Source organism: Urocitellus parryii, chromosome 8, assembly GCF_045843805.1.
Source record: "Urocitellus parryii isolate mUroPar1 chromosome 8, mUroPar1.hap1, whole genome shotgun sequence".
Taxonomy (NCBI): domain Eukaryota; kingdom Metazoa; phylum Chordata; class Mammalia; order Rodentia; family Sciuridae; genus Urocitellus; species Urocitellus parryii.
In genome coordinates this window covers 136405195-136427015 of record NC_135538.1, presented here as the reverse complement: position 1 = coordinate 136427015, position 21821 = coordinate 136405195, and the positions used below count along the sequence as shown (strand labels likewise).

Sequence of the window (21821 nt, the reverse complement as noted above, 5' to 3'; positions counted from 1 at the left end):
CTAGGTTGAGTGACCTTGAAGTTAATATTTCAGCCCTTTTCCCTTTTGGCCAATATAGTTAACTTAGTTGAATGCTCCATGATGACCCTGACTTCTACACTGTATTTTAAACAGGAAAAAGTGCTCCAAGCCACATACTGCCCATTACTCTTGTTCGGCTGACCTCTGAAAGTAGCCATAGCCCATTCTAGGCAAAAGGAACATTTTCAGTTTGACTAGGGATCAGAGCATTAAACTAAAGGGAGATTTTAAGCTATTGTCAGCAGAAGGGAATGATTTTAGGCTGGAAGAGTTTTTCTACTCGCCTCTATCATTCCACTTCATAAGTGACAATCTATTCCAAAAAATGGCTGCAATAATAAGAACCATCTTCTTTGGCAGGGCCTACTTGGATGCAACTGTCATTACTGGTTACAAAATAATGCAAAAGCATGAGCCTTATTGACAAGAGCTCAGTCTAAACAGCAGAAAATAACAGGCTAACTTCACAGATTACTCCAACTACCTTGAGGATGAGATGTGAGGAAAGCCTGCCGAAGACTTTTAGAAAACTTTCTTTCACATAAATAAAAAATAAAAAATAAAGGAAGAAGAGTGTTCACTTTCTGCCTCTACAACTTACTGCATGAAGTAATGCTTGCTGAGCCTGCTGCCAACTTTCCATTCTGAGGAAAAAATGCTCAGGGTTCTAGAGCCCTGGCAACACTGAGGGTTTGCTGCTAGTGTTCTTATTTATGCCGTTTTCAACTGGGTCTTCTCTTGGTTGAAGCCAAAAACATCCCCACCACTATTCTGTAACAATTCCTTTCCATATTCCATAGGAAAGATAAATGTTTATCCACCTGTCATCACTTAACTGACATGTTCTTTCTAGGTCAGTTTCTTCATACTTGTATTTATTTGCCCCTGGTATCTATTCTGATGATGTTTTTCTAAAATTCCTTTAACTTTATGACCCATCAATTATTAGCATCCAGTTTAGATGATTCTTTACAGCACAGAAATATCACAGGGATAGAAACATCAACACTTCTAGTCATATAAATGATTCCTGAAATATATTGCCCATACTTTGTCAAATTTTATAGATGTTGGGAAGATTTAAGGTTCAACATGTTGTCTATCAACAGGAAGTGTTATTAGGTTAACAGTCAAGAAAATACAAGTAAGATATTGAATGTGTGTATATGTTAAGTTACAAAAAATAAATCACTGCAATCCACACTATAAGCAGACTACACAAAAAGCTGGACTTATTCTTATTTTTTTAAGTGCTTAATAAATAAAAAAGAAATTATGGTAGCAATTCTCTAAATATGATAGATTTCCCAGTTTCACCAAAATAAAAAAGAGTCTTAACTTGACAGCTTAACCCAAAAGCTCCTCCGAAGACAGAAGTTGCAACATAAAATAAACACAGAGCTTCAATCCATAGGACAAAATGGACTTTGGGCCAATGAAGTGTCTTAGTGTTGTGAGGCTGGGGTAATACAACTCCAGTGACAAAGCAAGCTGAAGACAGAACCTGAGAACACGAAGGACCAAGGATTATGAGGACAGTGGCCGCCACCAGCAGAACAGTACCTATTTTGTAGCAGTCATGGTGGTATAATACTGGTGCTGGTGAAAATACGAGTAAGAGTTAATAGGCATTAATCAAGATGTGCTAGGCTCTGTTATAAATGCCTACATACCCACACTATGAGGATTTCCGATACAAACCCATCTGTTCTCCTATCACTGTGTCTCTCCTCGTTTACGAAGAAAATAATGCTCACTGAACATATAAAAGGTCCTATGGTTGGTCATCTTCTCATTTCTTTCCCTGTCCCTTCCTATTAGTTTCTTCTGGGGTAAACATATTTTTTTCAGCAAAAGATAATACTTAATGTACATGTATATATAAAACTTGGTGAGGTGGGAAAAGTGCATGTGGAAATAATTTCAAAGTTTGAGATCTATTAATTTCAATGTGATACAATGAAACTAATGGGATTCTCACAGCTGGATTTTTATGGGAACATAATGAGGAAACACTGTAAAATCCTGCACTAAGTCTCTAGCTAGCACCATTTATGATAATGACAGCAAAACCAGATCCAGGAGCTATTCCAAGCCAGAGAGATTAGGAAGTAATCACAGGCTCAAGTTCTAATACAATTCTGGAGGGACAGAGAAGGATTTCAAGAATTAACTAGCAAAACAGGATTAAAATAAAGAGGAAGACATTTTTGACCTCCACATTCATTGGTCAGTATCAGTGAAATTCTACATTCACCTATATATAGCACCATCATTTTTTTAATATTATAAGTGTCTCTTAATAAAGTTTCCTCCTCTAGATTACAAACAACTTCAAGTCAGGAACTGCCCATTTCACTTTACTGACTCAAGCATCTAGCATACTTGGTATAGGCAATAACAGAGTTTACTAGTTCAACATTGGGAGCTCTCTGGAGTTAGCTTGCATAAAAATCATTGCCCTGTCACTTACTAGTATTGTTTTGTCGAATTACTTGTTGTTGCCCAGACTCAGTTTCATCATCCACAAAATGGGCTTATCATATCTACTCTATCAATTGCAGTCCATAAAAGCTTTAGCACAAGCAACAAATTTAGCTTAATGAATTACACATAGGATTCAACAAGTGGCAAATATCATAAAGTCTCAATAAATTACTGTATAGATGAATGCCTTATTGAATTGTAATTGCCAGAAGGAATAAGTAAAAGGAAAAGATTTAGCCTTGGCCTTAACAAGCTCCCAGTTCTCACAATGCTTGCTGCCATAGAAAGAGCACTGGTCAGCTTTTACAGTTCCCCTGGACATCTAGGCATGGCTGACCTCAGAGACCATTGAGTTGATACCAGAACCTTTCATAGGCACTGTCCTATGGATGCCGACTGAATTCTTTGCCCTTTCAATTTCTTGTGAAATCACCCCTGGTTCTAATTCTAAAGGGCACAAGCAAATCTCTGACTTCAGCATTTTTTTTTTTAAATGTGCATTTAAACTAAATTTACTCACATAGTTCCCTCACCTGGGCAAACACAAAAAGGAAAGAAAGGAGGAAAGGTTAAGGAGGGAATCTTAAATGTAGAATCTCTGGCTCCACTCAAAATATACTGACTTAGAATCTGCATTTTTATAAAATCCATAGGTGATCCATCAGCATATTAAAGTTTGAGAGACATTAATATATGTAGCTGCTAATAAATTCATAAAGTAGGCCATTTAAACTCAATGCTTAATTTTTCTCTAAGTTCTACACCAATTATTGAATTTGTTGGAAAATAAATCCTTTGGCTCTGAATAACCTACCTATGATTTAAAAAAAAAAACAAAAAAACAGGGTTTGAACACAGGTGTGCTTGATCACTGAGCCAGCTCCCCCAACCTCCCACCTTTTTATTTATTTTTTATTTTTTTGAGAAAGGTCTCCATAAGTTGCTTAGGGCCTCACAAAATTGCTGAGGCTGACTTTGAACATATGATCCTCCTGCCTCAGGCTCCTGAGCAGCTGGATTTTCAGGCATGCCAGGTCAACCTATGAATGTTAAGTCAGGTTAAACTTCAGGAAATGCCTCCTTGAAGCTCTGAGTGAACAATATACCATGCTAATGCTGCTAGTGAGATGACTACCCTGCAAGGTTTCTCACCTGTAAAATGGAAAGAAGAATAGCAGCTAAACTCAGAGGATTGCTGAGAAGATCTTGTAACAGAGTGATCATGAAGGCCAAAATGAGTGCTAAAGACCAAGCGTGATTACATGTGGGATGAGAGTTTGCACTCACTCACTTGTTCTCCACCACTGCAGTTGCAGTAACAAGTGTTTGAGACAGCATCCAGGTTAGGAATAAGATGGCCTGTAGCCAGAGAAGAAAGCCAGGATAAAGCTCCCGACTGGGAGAGAAGATTATAGGCAATATTACTGAATTATTTGTAAGCCACTATGGACAGGTAATTAATGATTTTAAGTAAACTATGTAAGTAAAATGTACAATGTTGAGCAATTTTCAACAACAACATTACTCTGTGTGGGGCAAAATATTAAATTTATAATTCTGGACTGTTTAAGGAACATTTAAACAATTAACAAAAGTTGCACTAATTGAATACTAAGTTCAGTGCATTGAAATTGCAAATGTGGCTTTAGAGGAATTGGCTGGAGTACATGAATGAAGGCACACACACATCAATGAGCACAGTATGGGAACTGAAGTGGTGGACAATGATCTCTTCTATGGAGCAAGATGACACTTGTAGGAAAAAAAAAACCAAACTGTTCATCCACTTATCTCAAGCACTGATCCAGGTGGGCCAGAGAGGGCCAGAATTGGCAAAGCCCTTAACTCAAAATATGTAAAATAAGAAGCGAAAATTAAAATCACATAACAACTTGAGGATCCTACTTACTAGATCTGGTTTTCAGGCATTCATAAAAAAAAAAAAAAAAAAATCACAGAAATAAGGCCTCAGGGTACTCCACTGAGAAACTGCTCCTAGCACCCAAAAGAGTGCACTCACAGCTGGATGAGCTTGGAGACCTCAGAAGAAGACACCACAGAGACCAAGAGAGTCTGCAGCATAATTTAGGAGGGCCCAAGGGGGAGATGAACAAAGAGAAACTTCTGCCTCCTACACAACAGGGGCTTCCAGAGTTTCTTGGCCAGAGAAACCACAGCTCACAGTTGCTAAGAGGCCTTTCCCCCAGGTTTCCTCTCCTGTCCTCTGTGAAGAGTACTGCCTAAGGTCAAGTGCATTAAGTGACAGAATGAGTCTGAATCTATATATAGATAATCACTCTTTGAAACAGTTAAAAATTGCTAACATATTATTACTGACTGTATTACTTATCCCAAACAAGAAAACCACTGTGTTAGGTCTAAAGGTGAGCAGCTGGCTATGTGCTTCTGAATATAAAAAGGAAAAAGGGACAGGCTAAATAATGCCTCCTCCAAGATGTCCGAATCCCTGGAATCTGTGAACATTTTACCTTACATTAAAAAAGGTCTCCACAGAAGTGATTTAGAAAGATCTTAGGATGGAGAGATTATCCTGAATGATCTTGCTGGGCTTCATGTAATCACAAGACTCCTTATAAAAAAGAGGCAAAAATTAAAAAAAAAAAAAAAAAAGGTGATAACATCCCAAGAGGGAAATGGAAGGGTAACAATGCAATGTGATGTGTGGCCATGGGTCAAGGATGAGGATAGCCTCTAGAGCCTGAGGAGGCAAGGAAGCAGGCCTCCCCCAGAGCTTCCCCCAGCTCTGCTGACACCTTCCCTTTAGGCCAGTTGGACTGACTTTGGTTTTCTTCCTCTACAACTATAAGATAATAAATCCATGTTGTTTTAAGCCACTGAGTTTGTAGTGATTTGTCATAGCAGCAACAGGAAACCAATACATATTTTGGTATCTGGAAGTAAGGTACGACTTGTTACAAATACTTAAAAAACATGAACGTGGTCTTGGAACCAGTTAATGGACAGAGCATTTTGAGCACTATGATATAAAAAGGTTAGTTTGTACTGAACATACTGTTGTAGAAATGAATGGTAAAGACTCTGACCAGGTAAGGAGGAAGTGAGAAGCAGGGTAGAGAAAACTTACATGTCTGAGAAAGACAGATCTAACTCATCATAAAAAACTGACAGCGAAATACAGAGGTCAAAGCCCTGCTCCTGACGGCTGTGAAGGAAATGAGGTCCCTGTTAATGGACACCGGAGGAAAGAGGGCCCTTGTTACAGGGAGTAGCATTGTTAGAAGAGAAGATATATGAGAAGTTTCCAAAATAGTTGAAGACAGAAACCCAACACAATGAACCCCCAAGCAGGATAACAGAAAATCAGACACAGTTCAAACTGCTCAAAACAAGAGTCAAAAAAGAAAGGCAAGAAAATCACATGTCCAACAGAATTGAAGGGAGGGGGGATTTGACCATGTAGACACCTTTACTCATAAAAATACTTCTAAAAAAATGAAGGTGAAACAAAATCATTTCTAGTTGTTTCCAGACTAACAAAAGCTGCTAAGGGAAATGATCACAGAAAATAACCAAGATCTACAGAAAGTAATCGACAAGGGAAATGTGAAACAATATAGTTTTAATTTATTCAAAAGAAAACTGACTATTTGAAACAACTATAACAATGCATTATGGGATTATGAGTTGTGGGAAAATAAAGTATGACAATAATATAAAAAAGAGGTAAATAAAATTACATTATAAGAAGGTTGTTAAATATTTCATCAGGTTGTGTAATATTTATCTAAGGTAAAGTGTGACAAATTAATTATGCATACTATAATCTAGAGTAACCACTTAAAAATCATTCGAAGTGGCAAAACTAAATAGCAACAGAGGAAATAAAACAGAAGACGAAAACAAAAAAAAAAAAAATAAAGCTCAATTTCCAAACATAGGAGTAAACAAAGAATAAATGGGGAAATTGAGAAAGAAATAAAAAGATGATAGAATTAATCCCAATTATATAAACAATTAGAGTAAATCTAAGTGTATTTATCATTCTAATTACAAGATAAGAGACTTTAAACTTGGGTTTAAAAAAATGGACCCAATTCTATGCTGCTAATAAGAAACACACTTTTTATTTACATTTCAATTAGAAGATAGAGACTTTAAATCTGGGTTTAAAAAATGGACCCAATTCTATGCTATTCATAAGAAACATAATTTTAATATAAAGACAAAGGATGAAAGTTATATGAAAAAAAAAGATGTCATTTTAAACACTAATCATAAGCCAGTGTGTCTACTTTAGTCTCAGGAAAGGTAAACTTTAAGAGAAAAATATCATCATTGATAAAGATGGGTACTTCACAATGACAAAATGGTCAGGAACAAAGCCCAAAATTGTTTTTCTCTGTTTAGACTAATAAGATTGATAAATCTCTCTTTTCCTGCATATAATTTCGGAAGGTTTATGAACCTCATGAGTATTTATGGACCTCTATTTAACCTATTTTTAAATTCACATTATTTTAAAGTTCAGCAGTTTTCAAGTAGCAGATCCTCTCAATCCTTGACAACCATTTTTATTATCATTGACTTAATTCTTGCAAGTCATCTCACCTGGAACTTCACCTTCTGATTAATGTCCGAGATGCGGAACTGCTTCAGGAAGCGCTCGTCCTCACTCCAGAAGAGGCGGATATCAGGGATGTCATAGAGGATCATGGCCAGTCTTTCTAACCCGAGGCCAAAAGCCCAGCCGATTCGATCTTGAGCACCAGCTATAATTAGGAAAGAAAATAAAAGGGCTGTTTAGGGAAGTATGAAGATTGGGCAGGTAAACACTCCTCCCCATAATTACCAGGAACCCTGCCTGAGGCCTATAGGCAGCAGCGCCCTGCAGAGCCGCAATGGAAGGCACCCCATCTTACTTTTCCTTCCTGTCTGTCCTTATGATCCTTACTGTCCTCATGAAAGCACTATGGAGCCACATTGACAATAATATTTTCTTTCATTTCTGAAGAAAGTTCAGGCTCTTTGAAACCTGCATTCTCACCTATGAATTATGCTTTTTCTGTAGTCTTTATCTGCACTGATTGAAACATGTAGCCTTCTAGGTGTCAGTTACATAAGAGAAGGAAAAGATAGGCTCCTCCCGAACTGGCTACAGATAGGGCCATGTGTGCAAAACAGGCCTCACTGGACTGTGAACATTCAGAAAGTGTGTGTCAGGCCATCAAAATCTTCAACTTTATTAAAAACACCATGTGTCCTGGTAGTAAGAGCTCCTCCAACCATGTGCAGAGGGCAAGGAAGCCATGGCGAAATGCCTATCTAGTGCCAATTACCCCAAATGGAAGCAAGCGGGTCAGATTCTGTCAGTACCATGAATTCTAACAGTGCATTTCACATGTATGAATCAGAGTATAAGACAAAAGACAGGGCGGTCGAGTGTAAGAAAGGAGACAGGAGCAGTTCATACTTCTAAAAGAGCTTGGAAAATGAGCTCATGAAATGAAAAAATTCCAAACAGACATAAAGCAGGCTCCTGAGGCAGACTGAAGTGGCTCCCGAGATTCCTACCTCTCATGCACAGCCCCGTGGAAACCTCTTCCTTTGATTGTAACTGACCCATGAGAAGGACAGGGTCCCACCCCAGTCATTAGTTTGTCTTATGTGACTTGTATGACTCTCTCCACCTTGGCAGATTGCTGCCTATGAGGAGGTGAGTGGCCATGCTCTGAGGAAACACGTGCCCAGGACCTCGGGGGGTCCCTAAGGAGCTGAGAGGCACACCAAAGCCAGTGAGACACGTGGGAACCGCACTCCCATAATCATGAAGAACACATCCTCCTCAGTCTGCTAGGCTGACAAGACCCAAAGCTTGAGAATAGAGCCCTAACATTCTGATCTCAACCTGGGGAGACCACACACTGGGGGACCACACCAGCCCACATCCAGAGTCCTGAAGCAAGGAAAGGGATAGTACATTTGTGTTGTTATAAGCCATTTATGAGATAATTTGTTCTTGAGGCAGGGGGGGAATGAAGAAAAAACAATTCAGATAGGAAACGTGGAGAAAGGTGACAGAAAATGGCAGAGTTCCAACAGTAAAGGGACAGGTGCAGCCCAGGAAGGCTGGGGGGTGAAGAGACAGCGAGGGCAAGGCTGGCTGGCTGACACTCTGAGGAGGGGACAGAGAGGAGCTGATGTGCTCTGGTTATTGCTGCCACCACCATCACTCACAGATGACAAGGATAAGAGAAATCAGAAAGAAATGTGAGCCTTTAAACAGAGGATTTGTTTCAAGGATCAATGAATAAAAAGTATTCAAAATGCCACAAGAAAATGATACAGAGAGAGTAGGGCTCAGTCAGAGGGAGAGTTATGTATGAAGAAAACTGCGTGGCTGGCTACCTGTGTTCCCAGGACAAACGATCATCCAGAAGGGGGACAGGGAAGGGGCTGTTGAACCAGAGAATGCTGCAGCCAGAGTTCCTGACCAAGTGACCCCTGCCTAGAAAGGAGCTGATGGTGGAGGGAAGATAGAGTAATTCATAGTGATGCCTAAAAACCTTAGAGAGGCGGACGACCAACTGAAGATACGAAAATTAACACAACACCAACATTTTATACCACTGGAAGGATTTTTTCGAGAAATGATATTCCTGAACCTGGTGAGGGACTTGGTTCCAGTATTCTCACTTGTTTCTGGTTATGCACTCTATTCTTTATAACCATTTAGAGAACAATGTACAACAGACCAAAGATCCACAAAAATGCTCACATACTTTATTCTAAGATTTTTAGGGGGAGATTTATCCCAAGGAATTAACAAAAGCAGAAAGATAAGTAAAGATATTTGGAGCAGTATTACTTAGAAGAATAAAAACAATCTAAGTGTCCAAAATTAGAAAACTGTTTAAATATTATAGTACATCAAAATATTGTTATATTAAAATACATAAAATATATAGATGTTTATTAAATCACAGAGTATAAGGGAATATGAACACTTCTATGATAAAATAAATATTTACTATGATATTACTACTTAATACAGGTACAAATGAAAGTCATAAGATGAAAATTTAAAAATGTGATGCTCATGGGGTCACTATGAGTAGTAGTTCAAAAACAACTGCTTATTTTTAAAATTCACAAATAAAAACTATTATGAGATATTTATTTGTGATGTAGAACATGATGTTTTGATATAAGTATATACTGTGGAATTACTAAAATGAATCAACAATCATTGATTGCTTCATAAACTTTTTTTGTGATGAAAACATTTAAAATCTAGTCTTGGCAATTTTCAAGTAGCCAATACATAGTTATTAGCTAGAATTATCATGTTGTACAATAGATCTCAAGTTTATTCCTTTTTCCTAACTGAAATTTTGTATCCTTCAACCAACAATTTCTAAAACATTTTTCTGTACTAGTTAAGTCTTTTCAAGTAAAAAATAAACAACAATAACAAAAAGAGGTGGGAGTATTTATCGAAGCGTGCTTTATTAAATCATTTACACTTCATCTTCAAATGTTAGACAAAACCAACCATCTAGAGACCACTATCTATAGCTGAATGAGCAGCAGATCTAGGGGATTTAGTTTTATTTCATATCCAGTAATTTGTTATCTGCTCTTTTCATGCAGCACCCTCATTTCTTTCCCCATTCCTCAAAACAAAAATAAAAGTAGTGGAGATCTGTTAAAAGTAGGTTAAAAAAAAGAACAATAAATTTAAAAATGGGAAAAGAATATGAAGATATTCACAGGCAAGGAAAGAAAAAATGATTCTTAAACAAATGAATACTTCACTTAAGATAAATGCAAGATACAATTGAATCAAGTTATCAGTTTTTACTTACCAGGGGGGGAAAAATAAAAAGAAAATGATCACACACTTGGTAGCAAAGCACTCTTACACATTGCTGGTAGGATACATGTGGGTTTTTAATATTTTGACCCAAGGAATATAACATAGCACTAGTTATCAAAATTCAAAATGTATACTATCACCTATTACTTGAACTTCTAGAACATATACTATTCATGAAAAATTGTGAATTTACAATGTGATTTATTGAAATACTGTTTATAATAGCAAAAGAGTGCACACAACCCAAATGTTTATTCATAGGAAATTGGTCAAATGAATAATGGAATGTTATTGTAACACCTTCTGAAGGATTTCAAATACTAAAAGCAGCATCTGTTTTTTATTTGGGGGTGGGTGGGAGAGAACAGGGCACATGAAGACAAAAGGTGAAAGGCTTTACAATATGTGGTTTTATATATAAAAAGTGATGAGAAATTTTTCAGGTATAGGTTTATTTTTCCTTATCAGAAATGCTCTGGAACAAAAAGTATTTTGAATTTTGGAGTGTTCTGGATTTCTGATTAGGGATTCTAACCCTGTAATAGAAATCTTAATGACTAGATAAAATGTGGTGATTTCTTTTCTGTTTATTCTTTTTCCTAATAGGTTTTAAAACAACAAATAATCCCTTTCATTGGTGTCAGGCTTCCAGGAAAGACTATGATTAATAAAAATGGATTCTGATGTTCCACTTATAGCCTGTTTTGGTATTTCTCCATACAGAGGAGCCAATACATTCTAATCATGGAAAATTAATGCTGCTATTTACGGGGATTTCCAAAAACTCAAGCAAGTTCCCCAATACCCCTCATCTTCAATCCTAGTGGGCTGAGATACTTCAATCAAGAGATAAGGAGGAAGAGATGAGATGTAACTTCTGAGATTACACGAGAAAAGTCATGCAATTACCTCCTGCTTTTTTTTTTTTTTTTTAATGATCGTGCTGTGACATTTCCTCTCAGTCAGGATTTCTCCCTCCAAAGATTCTCTTGGAACTCCACCACTAGTCTCTGAGAAAGCTCAGCAACATGAAGAGGACTTGTGTAGGAGCTCACAAGGGGGAACCTAGCCTTCAAGTTGCCTCAGCACCATTAGCAGACACGTAAGAGAAGACTTAGGAGGATTCCAGCCCCAGATGGGAATCACCCCGATTGTGTAAATCTCCCCAGATGAGGCTCTGGGCACTGTGGAGGAGAGACATGTCATCGATATTGTGTGCTGTCTGAATTTGTGACCAAGGAATAACTTCCCATTATGGTAAAGCTGAAACTACACTGTAGCCACAGGTTCTACTTTTCTTGGTCTGAAAATATTGCAAATAAAAAATTAGGTAAGGTTTCAAACAGGAGAGAGATCAGGAGTTTCAAGCTTAAAATAAGATGAATACACCATATTATACCACCTCATTTGTGCCACAATATCCTTTCGTCTCTCCAAAGGCCAGGTCACCCACTATTATTCACAACATTGCTCATCCTAGAAATCAAACCATCTTAAGTCAAGGCTACCTAATCCCCTGTCACCACATGAACCACTGCCCTTCATTTTATTTCTCCAGCTTGGTGAATGGATCATCACCCACCTAGTCACCCAAGGCAGCAGGCTGGGAGTGAAGTTTTACTTCACATACCACCTCATAGCAGGCGCAGACCTTTAAATGATATCTCAGAAGTCTCTCCAAGGCCTCCCTTAATTTGAGTCCTACTGTCACTGTGGACGTGTCTTTAAAAAAAGTCTTTCGCTCCATCCAAGGAGTTCACCCTGTCTCCTCATCCAGCCCATCTCTGAGAGTGCCACCAATTTGCTCCCTAAAGCATGAATCTCCACACTGCTTCAAGCAGATGTGTGTGGACTGTGGGTCAGAGAATGATCTCTCAGCAAGCCACATTTAGCATTTTATTCTTGTTTTTACTTTGTATTTGGCATTTTTCTAAAGGATAATTTTTTCACAGATCCCTATTCACTCAAGGAGCCACAAGATTAAATTACACAGGGTGGGGAAAGCCTGAATAGTAAATTATAGACTACTACCTGTAGCTATCAGTTGGCATCCAGGCAATCCTAAAGATAAATGGAAACACAGGCATTCAGCTCCAAGTTACAGAGAGAGGGGAAAAGTGTATCGTTAGCAAGGAACATTTCAAAACACTTCCAACACATCCCAGGCTTATAATTTTGTCACAGGTAAAATCATGCACATGATGTGCCAGTCAACAACAGAATTCACGTTATTTTCAACTACACATGATTATTTTCTGACCACAGACCATATTCTGGGCAATACAACAAATTTCAAATGTTAAAAAAATATAGAAATTCTATAAAGAATGTTCTGTGTTCAAAATGGAAAAATATCAGAAATCAATGGTAGAAAATATTTGAAAAATATTTAAAATACTGGGAAATTAAAAAAATATATCTCTTAATAACCATAAGTAAAAGGAGTAATCACAAAGGAGATTAAAAAACACTGAAATGAATAAAAATTAAGATATAACACATCAAAATTTGAATTCATAAATTACTGGGTGAGAATGCAAAATGATAAGCCAAAACTTTGGAAAATGGTTTTTAACTAGGGGAAATTTTAGCAGCCAGGGGACATTTAACAGTCTAGAGACACTTTTGATTGTTAAAACTGGGTAAGAGGATTAATTTTGTTCTATAGGTGACAGAGGCCAGAGGTACTACTAAACATCCCATAATGCACAGGATAGTCCCTCACAACAAAGATCATCCATCCCCAGAAGTCACCTCTGAGTTAAATATATGCTTAGCATATAACAAAGGAATTCCATTCCTAGGTTGTTACCTAAAATATGGAAACACAAGGGCACCTAAAGATCAATACAGAGATGCTCTTCACAGCTTTATTCATAATAGCCCCGTGCTCATCAACCAGTGAAGAGAGAAACTGTGGTATGTCCATCTAGTGGAATACTACCCAGCAATGAAACTAAATATATTTTTCACACATACAATAACATTATAATGTCAAAAGCATTACACTTAGTGAAAGGACGCAGTCTGGTACCAAACATTAAGTATACTAGAATTCCATTTACATGACATTCTGGAAAAGGCAAAACTAGAGACAGCAGAACAGTGGCTGGCAAGGGCTGGAGATGAAGAAACTTTGGAGAATAATGAGAATCGTCTATATCTTGATTTAAATTTTGTGTGAATTTTTCTGTGTGTATAACCTAACCCAATCAATTAACTTATCAAAGATCCTTTGCTTGGATGACATGGCAATATCAAATAAAATTGCTCTTTGGTCCTAAATGCTTACTCTCAACTTCTCTGGTCTTCCCATCATTAACTAGAAACAAATAGCTTGTGCACCAGCACTATTCTGAGGACCACATTTTGAGTAGCAATGATCCAAATGATGGAAATGCTTACATTTCTTTTTTTTTTTTGAAGACAAAATTAAGAAGTTCCTTTACTCTTATACATTCACTAGGAAAGTTCACATGGCAGGTTGAGAACTATGAGACTGGGGAACAAAATATAAACCCCATGTATAGCATCGAAGGCTCCTGTTCCATCACCTCAGGTTACACACAATCCTCTGAACATCCTCATATAACATGTTTTGTCTTTCTTATCTTGTCCTTCTTCCTAACACTTTACATCTGTTTCTTTTCCCATTATCCCATAAAGCTAGACTGACATTGCCCTCCTGTGAGATTCTTCCTGTGACCCTCAAGGATGGATTAAGTTTATCTTCAACTCTACTCACAAGCACAGTGTACACACTTGTTTTACCACCTCCCAGCCTGATCAGTCTCTCTCCCCATTTAAACCTAAGAGTTCTAGAAAACAGTCCCAACACAATATCACATGCATCACTAGCCACACAATATGTGATTTTTAGACACATATTATACTAAGAAGAATAAGCACTTTCCATATGGTAGAGTGTGCCATTCTCACAGCACAAAGCTGCAAATCATGACAATGAGAATGAATGATGTCTCCGGGGTGGGAGTGGGTAGTCTGAAAAGTCAAGTTTGCACAATGTTCATAATGACGGGTTAGAAGGATAAAAGGGTAGAGAAGAAGGACGAGGGAGATGAAAGCTAAATTCATTGCTTGGTGGATATCTCTTACCAATTTCACAGATGGAAATTGCAGGTGATCACAAAATGCTTAGCATTAACAGCTGAAAGACTGCTGCTTTATCACCAGATGTGGCTCAGCTTCTGAACAGGGCAGAGTCAGCAGAGGGAGCATCACCTGTTAAAAACCACATCTGCCAGAAGAGTTGGGGCTGGCCCCTGTGAGATGCATGTGGGCAACCATGCTGGATAGTCAATTTTAGTTTCTTGCATCTGAAATGGTCACAATAGATAGTTGATTCTGCCATTTAACTGTTACCACAATGAATGGCTTAATACCAATTAGCCTAAAATTAAAGACATTTTTCAGATTGGCTAACAATCAACAATTCCATCCAAAAAACAGTCAGTTACCTGCACAAACAATTTCCAATTACTTTTCTCAGAAGGCTCCCTAGGAAACAATTCTGTTCAAAGTGAGATGTTCCAGAGCTGTTTTTATTTTAATAGCCCAGGTGAATGATAGGCAGTACCACTCTGAAATGTGTCAGGAAAATGCATGACTCTGGGGCCTCAGTCCCACCTGGGTGTCAGGAGAGAGAGGATGAAACGCTCTTCTAAAGACAGGAGATTGGCTCCTACTCAGAGGACCCGATGCTGAGGTGAGCGGGTAAATTCATCAGGCACTTAAATCCCAACCAACTTGTGTGTCAAAGTTTGGGAAACAGACTTTCATTGGAAAAGGGAATATCTGGAGTCCATCTTCCTGCTACTGGCTACAACCTTTATTCTCACAATGAATCTGATCAAAACACTTGCTTGTGACAATCACTATGGGAGGCTACAAGAAAGGACATGATATCCATTTGCTAAGCAGTACCAAGTTTTACCTTTAAAATACTTTGTTTTGATCCCATCTTAACTTGCTTTTTCTGTGCCATTGGCCTATTATGTTATTAAGACAAACCCAGAAACTCCCGAGGTAAGGCTGTAGGTTATTAAATCATATGGCCTTGGTAAAAGGCTCTGGGAAATAAATTTATTTCAGATCTAACAAAATGACTTTGGGTTGTGGGTACAGAAAAGGTTCCTTTTTTTTCCTGAACAAGATTGTTTTTAGTATTAAGAATGCCAAGCATTACATGAATGATCCTAATAATTCACTTTTTATCTCGGACCCATGGAGGCATAGAGCCAAACTTGCAGATCAACTCTAGAACTGCAAAAGGGTTCAGGGTAAAATTCTCTCTGTGACTCTGTCCCAGTTTTATTTTCTAATTCTCTTATTTCCTCTTTGCCTTGATTATGTCAACTATTTACTTTATCCTCTCATATGTACTTTTATAAGGTCCTTCAAATTCTTTATGGGAGAAAGTGAGCCATAAATAAACAGACATTTAAAGATATTGTTGGCCAAGGCAAATATAATTTTCAGGTCTCTGGCACTCATTAGCTGTAATTTGTTGGTGGTCTGACAAGGTTTTAAGTTAATATCTTTTCCCTCATTCTGAAATTAGAGGAGCCTCATAAACTAGAGCCGTCAGACTGAGTAGAGTGGCAACTGTAGGTGACCACTCATACAGAAAAGCCAGGATGGGAAGCAGCTGGGGACTTCTGTACTGGGTGGAGCATCCCATGAAAGAATTTTTGTTGTTGTTGTTGCCAAAAATCCTTCTCAGAAGGCCAGCCTACGTGGAGAAGGAAAAGAATGTGGGAAAAGAATTCAGAGATGGGAAAGTTTAAATAAAGGAGAGGAGGAGGAGACTGGAAATAGAAATGAGCACAGTAAGAAGTCACTGGTGTGAAAGTAGAGAAGCGAAATTGGTCCCAGAAACTAAATGGGTATCTCTTTGTAGCAGCCGATTCTCCAGGCCCTGCCTCCACAACTGCAGAGAGAGCCACCAGCAAAGGACAGCCCAAGGTACAGAGGCTCTGCATATAGCCTCTTTTTTTGTTCCTCCATCCAAAACAGGGATCCTGTGAGCAGGGATCATCTCCAGAAGAAGCATGGCTGTGCTGGGTATGGAGTTAGGTGAAGAGCAAAGGGCACCATGCATGCCACCGCTCAGCGCCACACCCTGAAGGTACAGGGAAGCTAGCCCTGCAGTCAGTGGAAGACACTGGGTCAGGGCGGAAATACTTATTAAACCTCCTCCTCCTAAGTCCTTAGTCTTCAATTTCATGAGGATAAATGATACACAATCAACTGGAGAAAGGGCTGAGAATGGCCAGGTGATGAACAGAAAAGAGGTATGTGCACAAGCAGCGGAGAACTGGAGCCCTGCAAGGTCGGTACGGTCCCTGTGCCTCCATTGAAGGTCTGTGATGAACCAGAGGATCGTCACATGATACAGTTGCCAGTCAGTGCCAGGAAGTGAGTAATTGAGGCAAAAGAGTTAAACTTCAAATACCGTCTTATGATTAAGTGATTATTCTCTATGAAAATACAGTTTTTCACACTAACCTTTCTAATGTTTAGAATAACTAAGTTGGAAAGTGAGTCATGTTTAAATGAAATGAGATGTAATGTCTAGTGCCTACTCAGAGAGGCTACTGAAGTGAGAAGATCACCCCTGTTCTCCCCTGAAAAGCTGAGCAGGACGTTTACTTTTTTACCTGTAGTTCTTGATCAATGACCTATTTAACCTTTTGAAGACTTGTGTAAAATCTTTGCTTGGCACATAACATAAACTAGACTATACCTAGAAGCTCAAACACATCACTTTTCCAGAGATGAAATAGGTTTCATTTGATTTTTGCATGCTTGGTGCTGTGGCTGAGAATGTAAAGGTATTAAAACACCAACATATTGAAGCGCTGCTTTCTCAGTTTCCTTAAAATCAGCACACTGCAGTTCTTCTGCCTTCTGAATTCTCAACCATACTAATAAATGGCAGAGTGTATTCCTGATTCGCTTACTAAAAAGAAGACAATTCCCAGTAGAGACTTCAATTTTTTCAGAGATAGAAGCATGACAATGAAGGAAGATGAATTAAAACTAAAGATAATAGAGTAAAATATAATTTGAGAGGCACTCACTAGAAGAAACCACAGGCCAATATCCCTCATGAACACAGATGCAAAAATGCTCATTAGATTACTAGGAAACCAAATTTAGCAGCATATTGAAAAGATTATACACAATGACCAAATGGGATTTACTCTAGGAATGCAAGTAAGGGTGGTTCAAAATATGAGAATCAATCAATGTAATATACACATTAATAGAATAAAGGGAAGAAAAACCCCATATGATCAATTTCAATTGATGCAGTAAAAACATCTGAAAAAAGGTAACATGCTTTCATGATAAAATAAAAAAACAAGAGGACTTTCTCAACATGATAAAGGTCATGTATGAAAAACCACCACCAACATAATTCTCAATGGTGGAAAGTCTAAGACCAGGAACAAGACAAGGATGCTCACTGTCATCACTCTCAACATAGCACTGAAAGTTTTAAACAGAAAAAATAGGAAAGAAGAAAATGAACTGAAAAGAAAAAAGTAAAATTTTCTCTATTTGCAGATGACATGATCTTATATGTAGAAAACCTTAGGAAATCCATGGAAAAACTGAAATTACAAATTCAGTAAAGCTACAGGATACGAAACAAACCTACAAAAATCAGTTGCATTTTTACACACCAACAATGAACAATCTGAACAGGACATTAAGAAAATAATTCCATTTACAAGAGTATAACACAGAATAAAGTACTTAGAAATAAATATAACCAAGAAGACTTACATGTTGAAAACTATTATTTACTGTTCTTTTTACATGCACTTGACAGTAGGGTATATTTTGACGTATTATTCCTACTTGGAGTATAACTTATTCTAATTAGGATGGGACCACCATTTGACCCAGTTTTCCCAATCTTCGGCATATAACCAAAGGACTTAAAATCAGCACACTGCAGTGACGCAGCCACATCAATGTTCATAGCAGCTCAATTCACAATAGCTAAGCTATGGAGCCAACCTACATGCCATTCAACAATAAAAACTTTGTGGCATATATACACAATAGAATATTACTCAGCCATAAAAAGAATGACACTTTATGGCTTGAGCAGATAAATGGATGGATCTGTAGAATATCGTGCTAAGTGTAATAAGCCAATCCCCAAAAAACAAAGATTGAGTGTTTTCTCTGACACGCAGATGCTAACATACAACAAGAGATGGGGAGAATAGAAGTTCAATGAATTATACAAAAGAGAATGAAGGGAAGAGAGAAGAAATGGGATTAGGAAAGACAGAATGAATCGGACATAACTTTCCTATGTTCATATATAAATACATCACCAGTGAAACTCCATGTCATGTACAACCACAAGAATGGGATTTAAATTAGAAAACTATAACATGCTACTGAACAAAACTGAAGACAACAATACTAAGTAGACAGACATTCTGTATTCAAGGGCTGGAAGATTTAAGATGGCAATGTTATTCGAAGAAATATACCAATTCAATGTAATTCCTATCAAAATACCAATGGCATCTTTGCTGAAATGAAAAAACTCATCGTAAAATTCACATGGGATTTCAAGAGACTCTGAATTGCCAAAATGATATTGAAAATGAAGAACAAAGATGGAAGGTGCACTCTTCCCAATATGGAAACTTACCACAAAGCCACAGTTCTGAAAGCAGTGTGGTATTAGCTTAAGCAAAGACACAAAGAACAATGGAACAATGGAATAAAACGGTGGATCCAGAAATAAATCGTCACATCAAGAGTCAGTTGATTTTTGACAAAAGTACTAGGACCATTAAATGGACAAAGAATAATCTCTTCAATAAATGGTGCTAACAATAATGTTATTATACAAAAATTAATTCAAACTGGATAAAACTGCTAAATCTAAGACTCAATACCATAAAACTCTTTCAAAGAAAACAGAGAAAAATCTCCATATGACACCAAAAGTACAGGCGACTGACTAAAGAAAAAATTACTTTAGCAGTCAGGGAAATGCAAATCAAAACTAGAAATATATATCTCTCTACAGTTAAAATGGCAGACATCAACAATAAAAAATAATACTGGATAGGATATGAGGGAAAAGAAACACTTTTTATACTGTTTATGGGATTATAAATTTGTAAAGCCACTATGGAAATCAGTATGGAGGTTCCTCAAATGACTCAGAATGAAACCACCATGGTCTAGCTATACCACACTTGGTATTTATCCTGAATAATTAATATCATCATACAAAAGTGATAATGCAGCACAGTTCACAAGGTCTAAATTATGGAACCATCCTAGGTGTCTGTCAGTAGATGAATGGGTAAAGAAAATATGGTATATATACAAAATTAAGTTTTATTCAGCCATGAAGAAGAATAGGTCATGTACAGGGAAACAGATAGAACAAAAGAAGCCAAACTCAGAAAGTCCAAGCGTTGTACGTTTTCTCTCAAATGTGAAAGTTTGAGAGGAAAAAGGGAAAGAAAGGAGAGCAGGGCAGGGATCTCATGAAAATAGAAGGGAGATCAGCAGAGAAAAGGAAAGGGAACAGGGGAGGGAGGAGTGGAGAGAAAGGGAAAATACTGGAGAACAATACTAACAAAAGTATGTTGTTTTATTATGTGCACGTACAAATATGTAACAAAGGATCCAACAATTACAGCCAATGATAATGCACCAATAAAGAACTGAATGAGGAAAAAAAACAGGTACATTGAACTTCATCATAATTAAAATTTTTTTTGTATGTCAAAAGACACTACTGAGAGAGTTAAAGCATAATACACAGAAATGGGAGAAAAGATTTGAAATTCACACATCTGATCAAGGGGTACTACTCATTCTTTATAAAGAATCACTACTGTAATTCATTTCCCTCCATGTTTTACAGTAGTGATTCTTTATAAAGCATGAGTAACCGATGTGATTCTGCAATCTGTATTTGGGGTAAAAATGGGAGTTCATAACCCACTTGATTCTAATGTATGAAATATGAGATGTCAAGAGCTTTGTAATGTTGTGAACAACCAATTTAAAAAAAAAAGAATCACTACAACTCAACAATAGACAAAAAAATCCCAAATTTAAAAAGGGGAATAATTTGAACAGACATTTCTCCATAGAAGATATACAAATGACCAACAGGCACATGATAAGATGTTAATAATTATTAGGAAAATGCAAATCAAAATCATAATGAGATAGCACTTCGAATATACAAAGCAATAATGATAATAATAATAATAATAATGGTGATTAAAACAAGTATTGGGAGGAATAAAAGGAAGTTTTCAGTTGCCATTTGGAATGTAAAATGATGTAGCTGCTCAGGAAACAAAAATTATAGATATACCATATGACCCAGCAACTCTTTTCCTCCCCTCCCTGTGTACATGCACACACACGGCACATAGTCATATAGTAGAAATAATTCAAGTGGACGTCAACAGAGGAATGGTTTTGAAAGATGTGTTACTTATATACAACAGATTATTCAGTCCGAAAAAGGAATGGAACTCTGATACGTGCTATAGCATGAATGAACCTTGAAAACAATATGCCAAGTAAAAGAAGCCAGGCACAACATATGTGGCGTCACTTTTATGAGACATCTGGTAAAGGCAAATTCATCAAGAGAGCAAGTAGATTAGAGATTACCAGGGCTGGATGGGCAAGAAAAATGAGGAATTACTATTTCACTGGTACAGAGTTCATTTGGGGTGATGAAAATATTTTGGAAACAGAGGTGATAGCTACACAACAATGTGAATGAAATTAACACGGCTGAATTGTACCCTAAAAATAGGTATAATGACAAGTTTTACATGATATGACATTTTGCTATGAAATGTATATTTAATTAAACATAAATTTAGTAAAACTTTATCATTTTAAATAATTTAAATATAAATTTAATTATTTATATAGTTAAATAAAAATTTAAATATTCATTAACATTTATATAACACACTACCATATAAAAAGTTCAGGCGGACTAAACATTTACAAAGTTTGAAGAAATTTTCCAAGTGTTCTTCCTTTCTGAAGGAAACAATGCACTTAGTTCCTCCATATTACATCCATCTTTGAAAATACTACTATTTGGGCCTTTATGCTACCAAATGCTTCAGTAGACCTCAGCTTCCTCTTCCACAAAACGAAACAGCAGCAATAATAGAGCTTCTTAAGTCCTTCCAGCTCTCAATAGCTCATGGTTCAACTCAGCTTAGGAGTAACTGGCAGGGGATGTAGCTCAGTGGTAGACCACTTTTCTAGCATGCATGAAGCCCCACATTCAGTCCCCAATACCTAAAAAAAGAAAAGGCAAGGCCAATGTGGATATAGTACTTAACTAAGGGTCTAAATAAACGGTAATGAAATACAAACTACTGCAAAATAACTGTTT

At 37.3% G+C, this 21821-nt stretch overlaps 1 protein-coding gene across 9 annotated transcripts in view; it reads right to left on the bottom strand.

The window, feature by feature from the left end:
- Fars2 (phenylalanyl-tRNA synthetase 2, mitochondrial) overlaps positions 1-21821 on the bottom strand; it is a 507072-nt gene that overhangs the window by 212329 nt on the left and 272922 nt on the right. For all 9 annotated transcript variants that reach the window (XM_077801819.1, XM_077801818.1, XM_077801821.1 and 6 more), the window contains one exon: positions 7099-7259. In XM_077801819.1, the coding sequence (XP_077657945.1) occupies positions 7099-7259 (161 nt within the window). The remainder of the gene's footprint in view (positions 1-7098; positions 7260-21821) is intronic.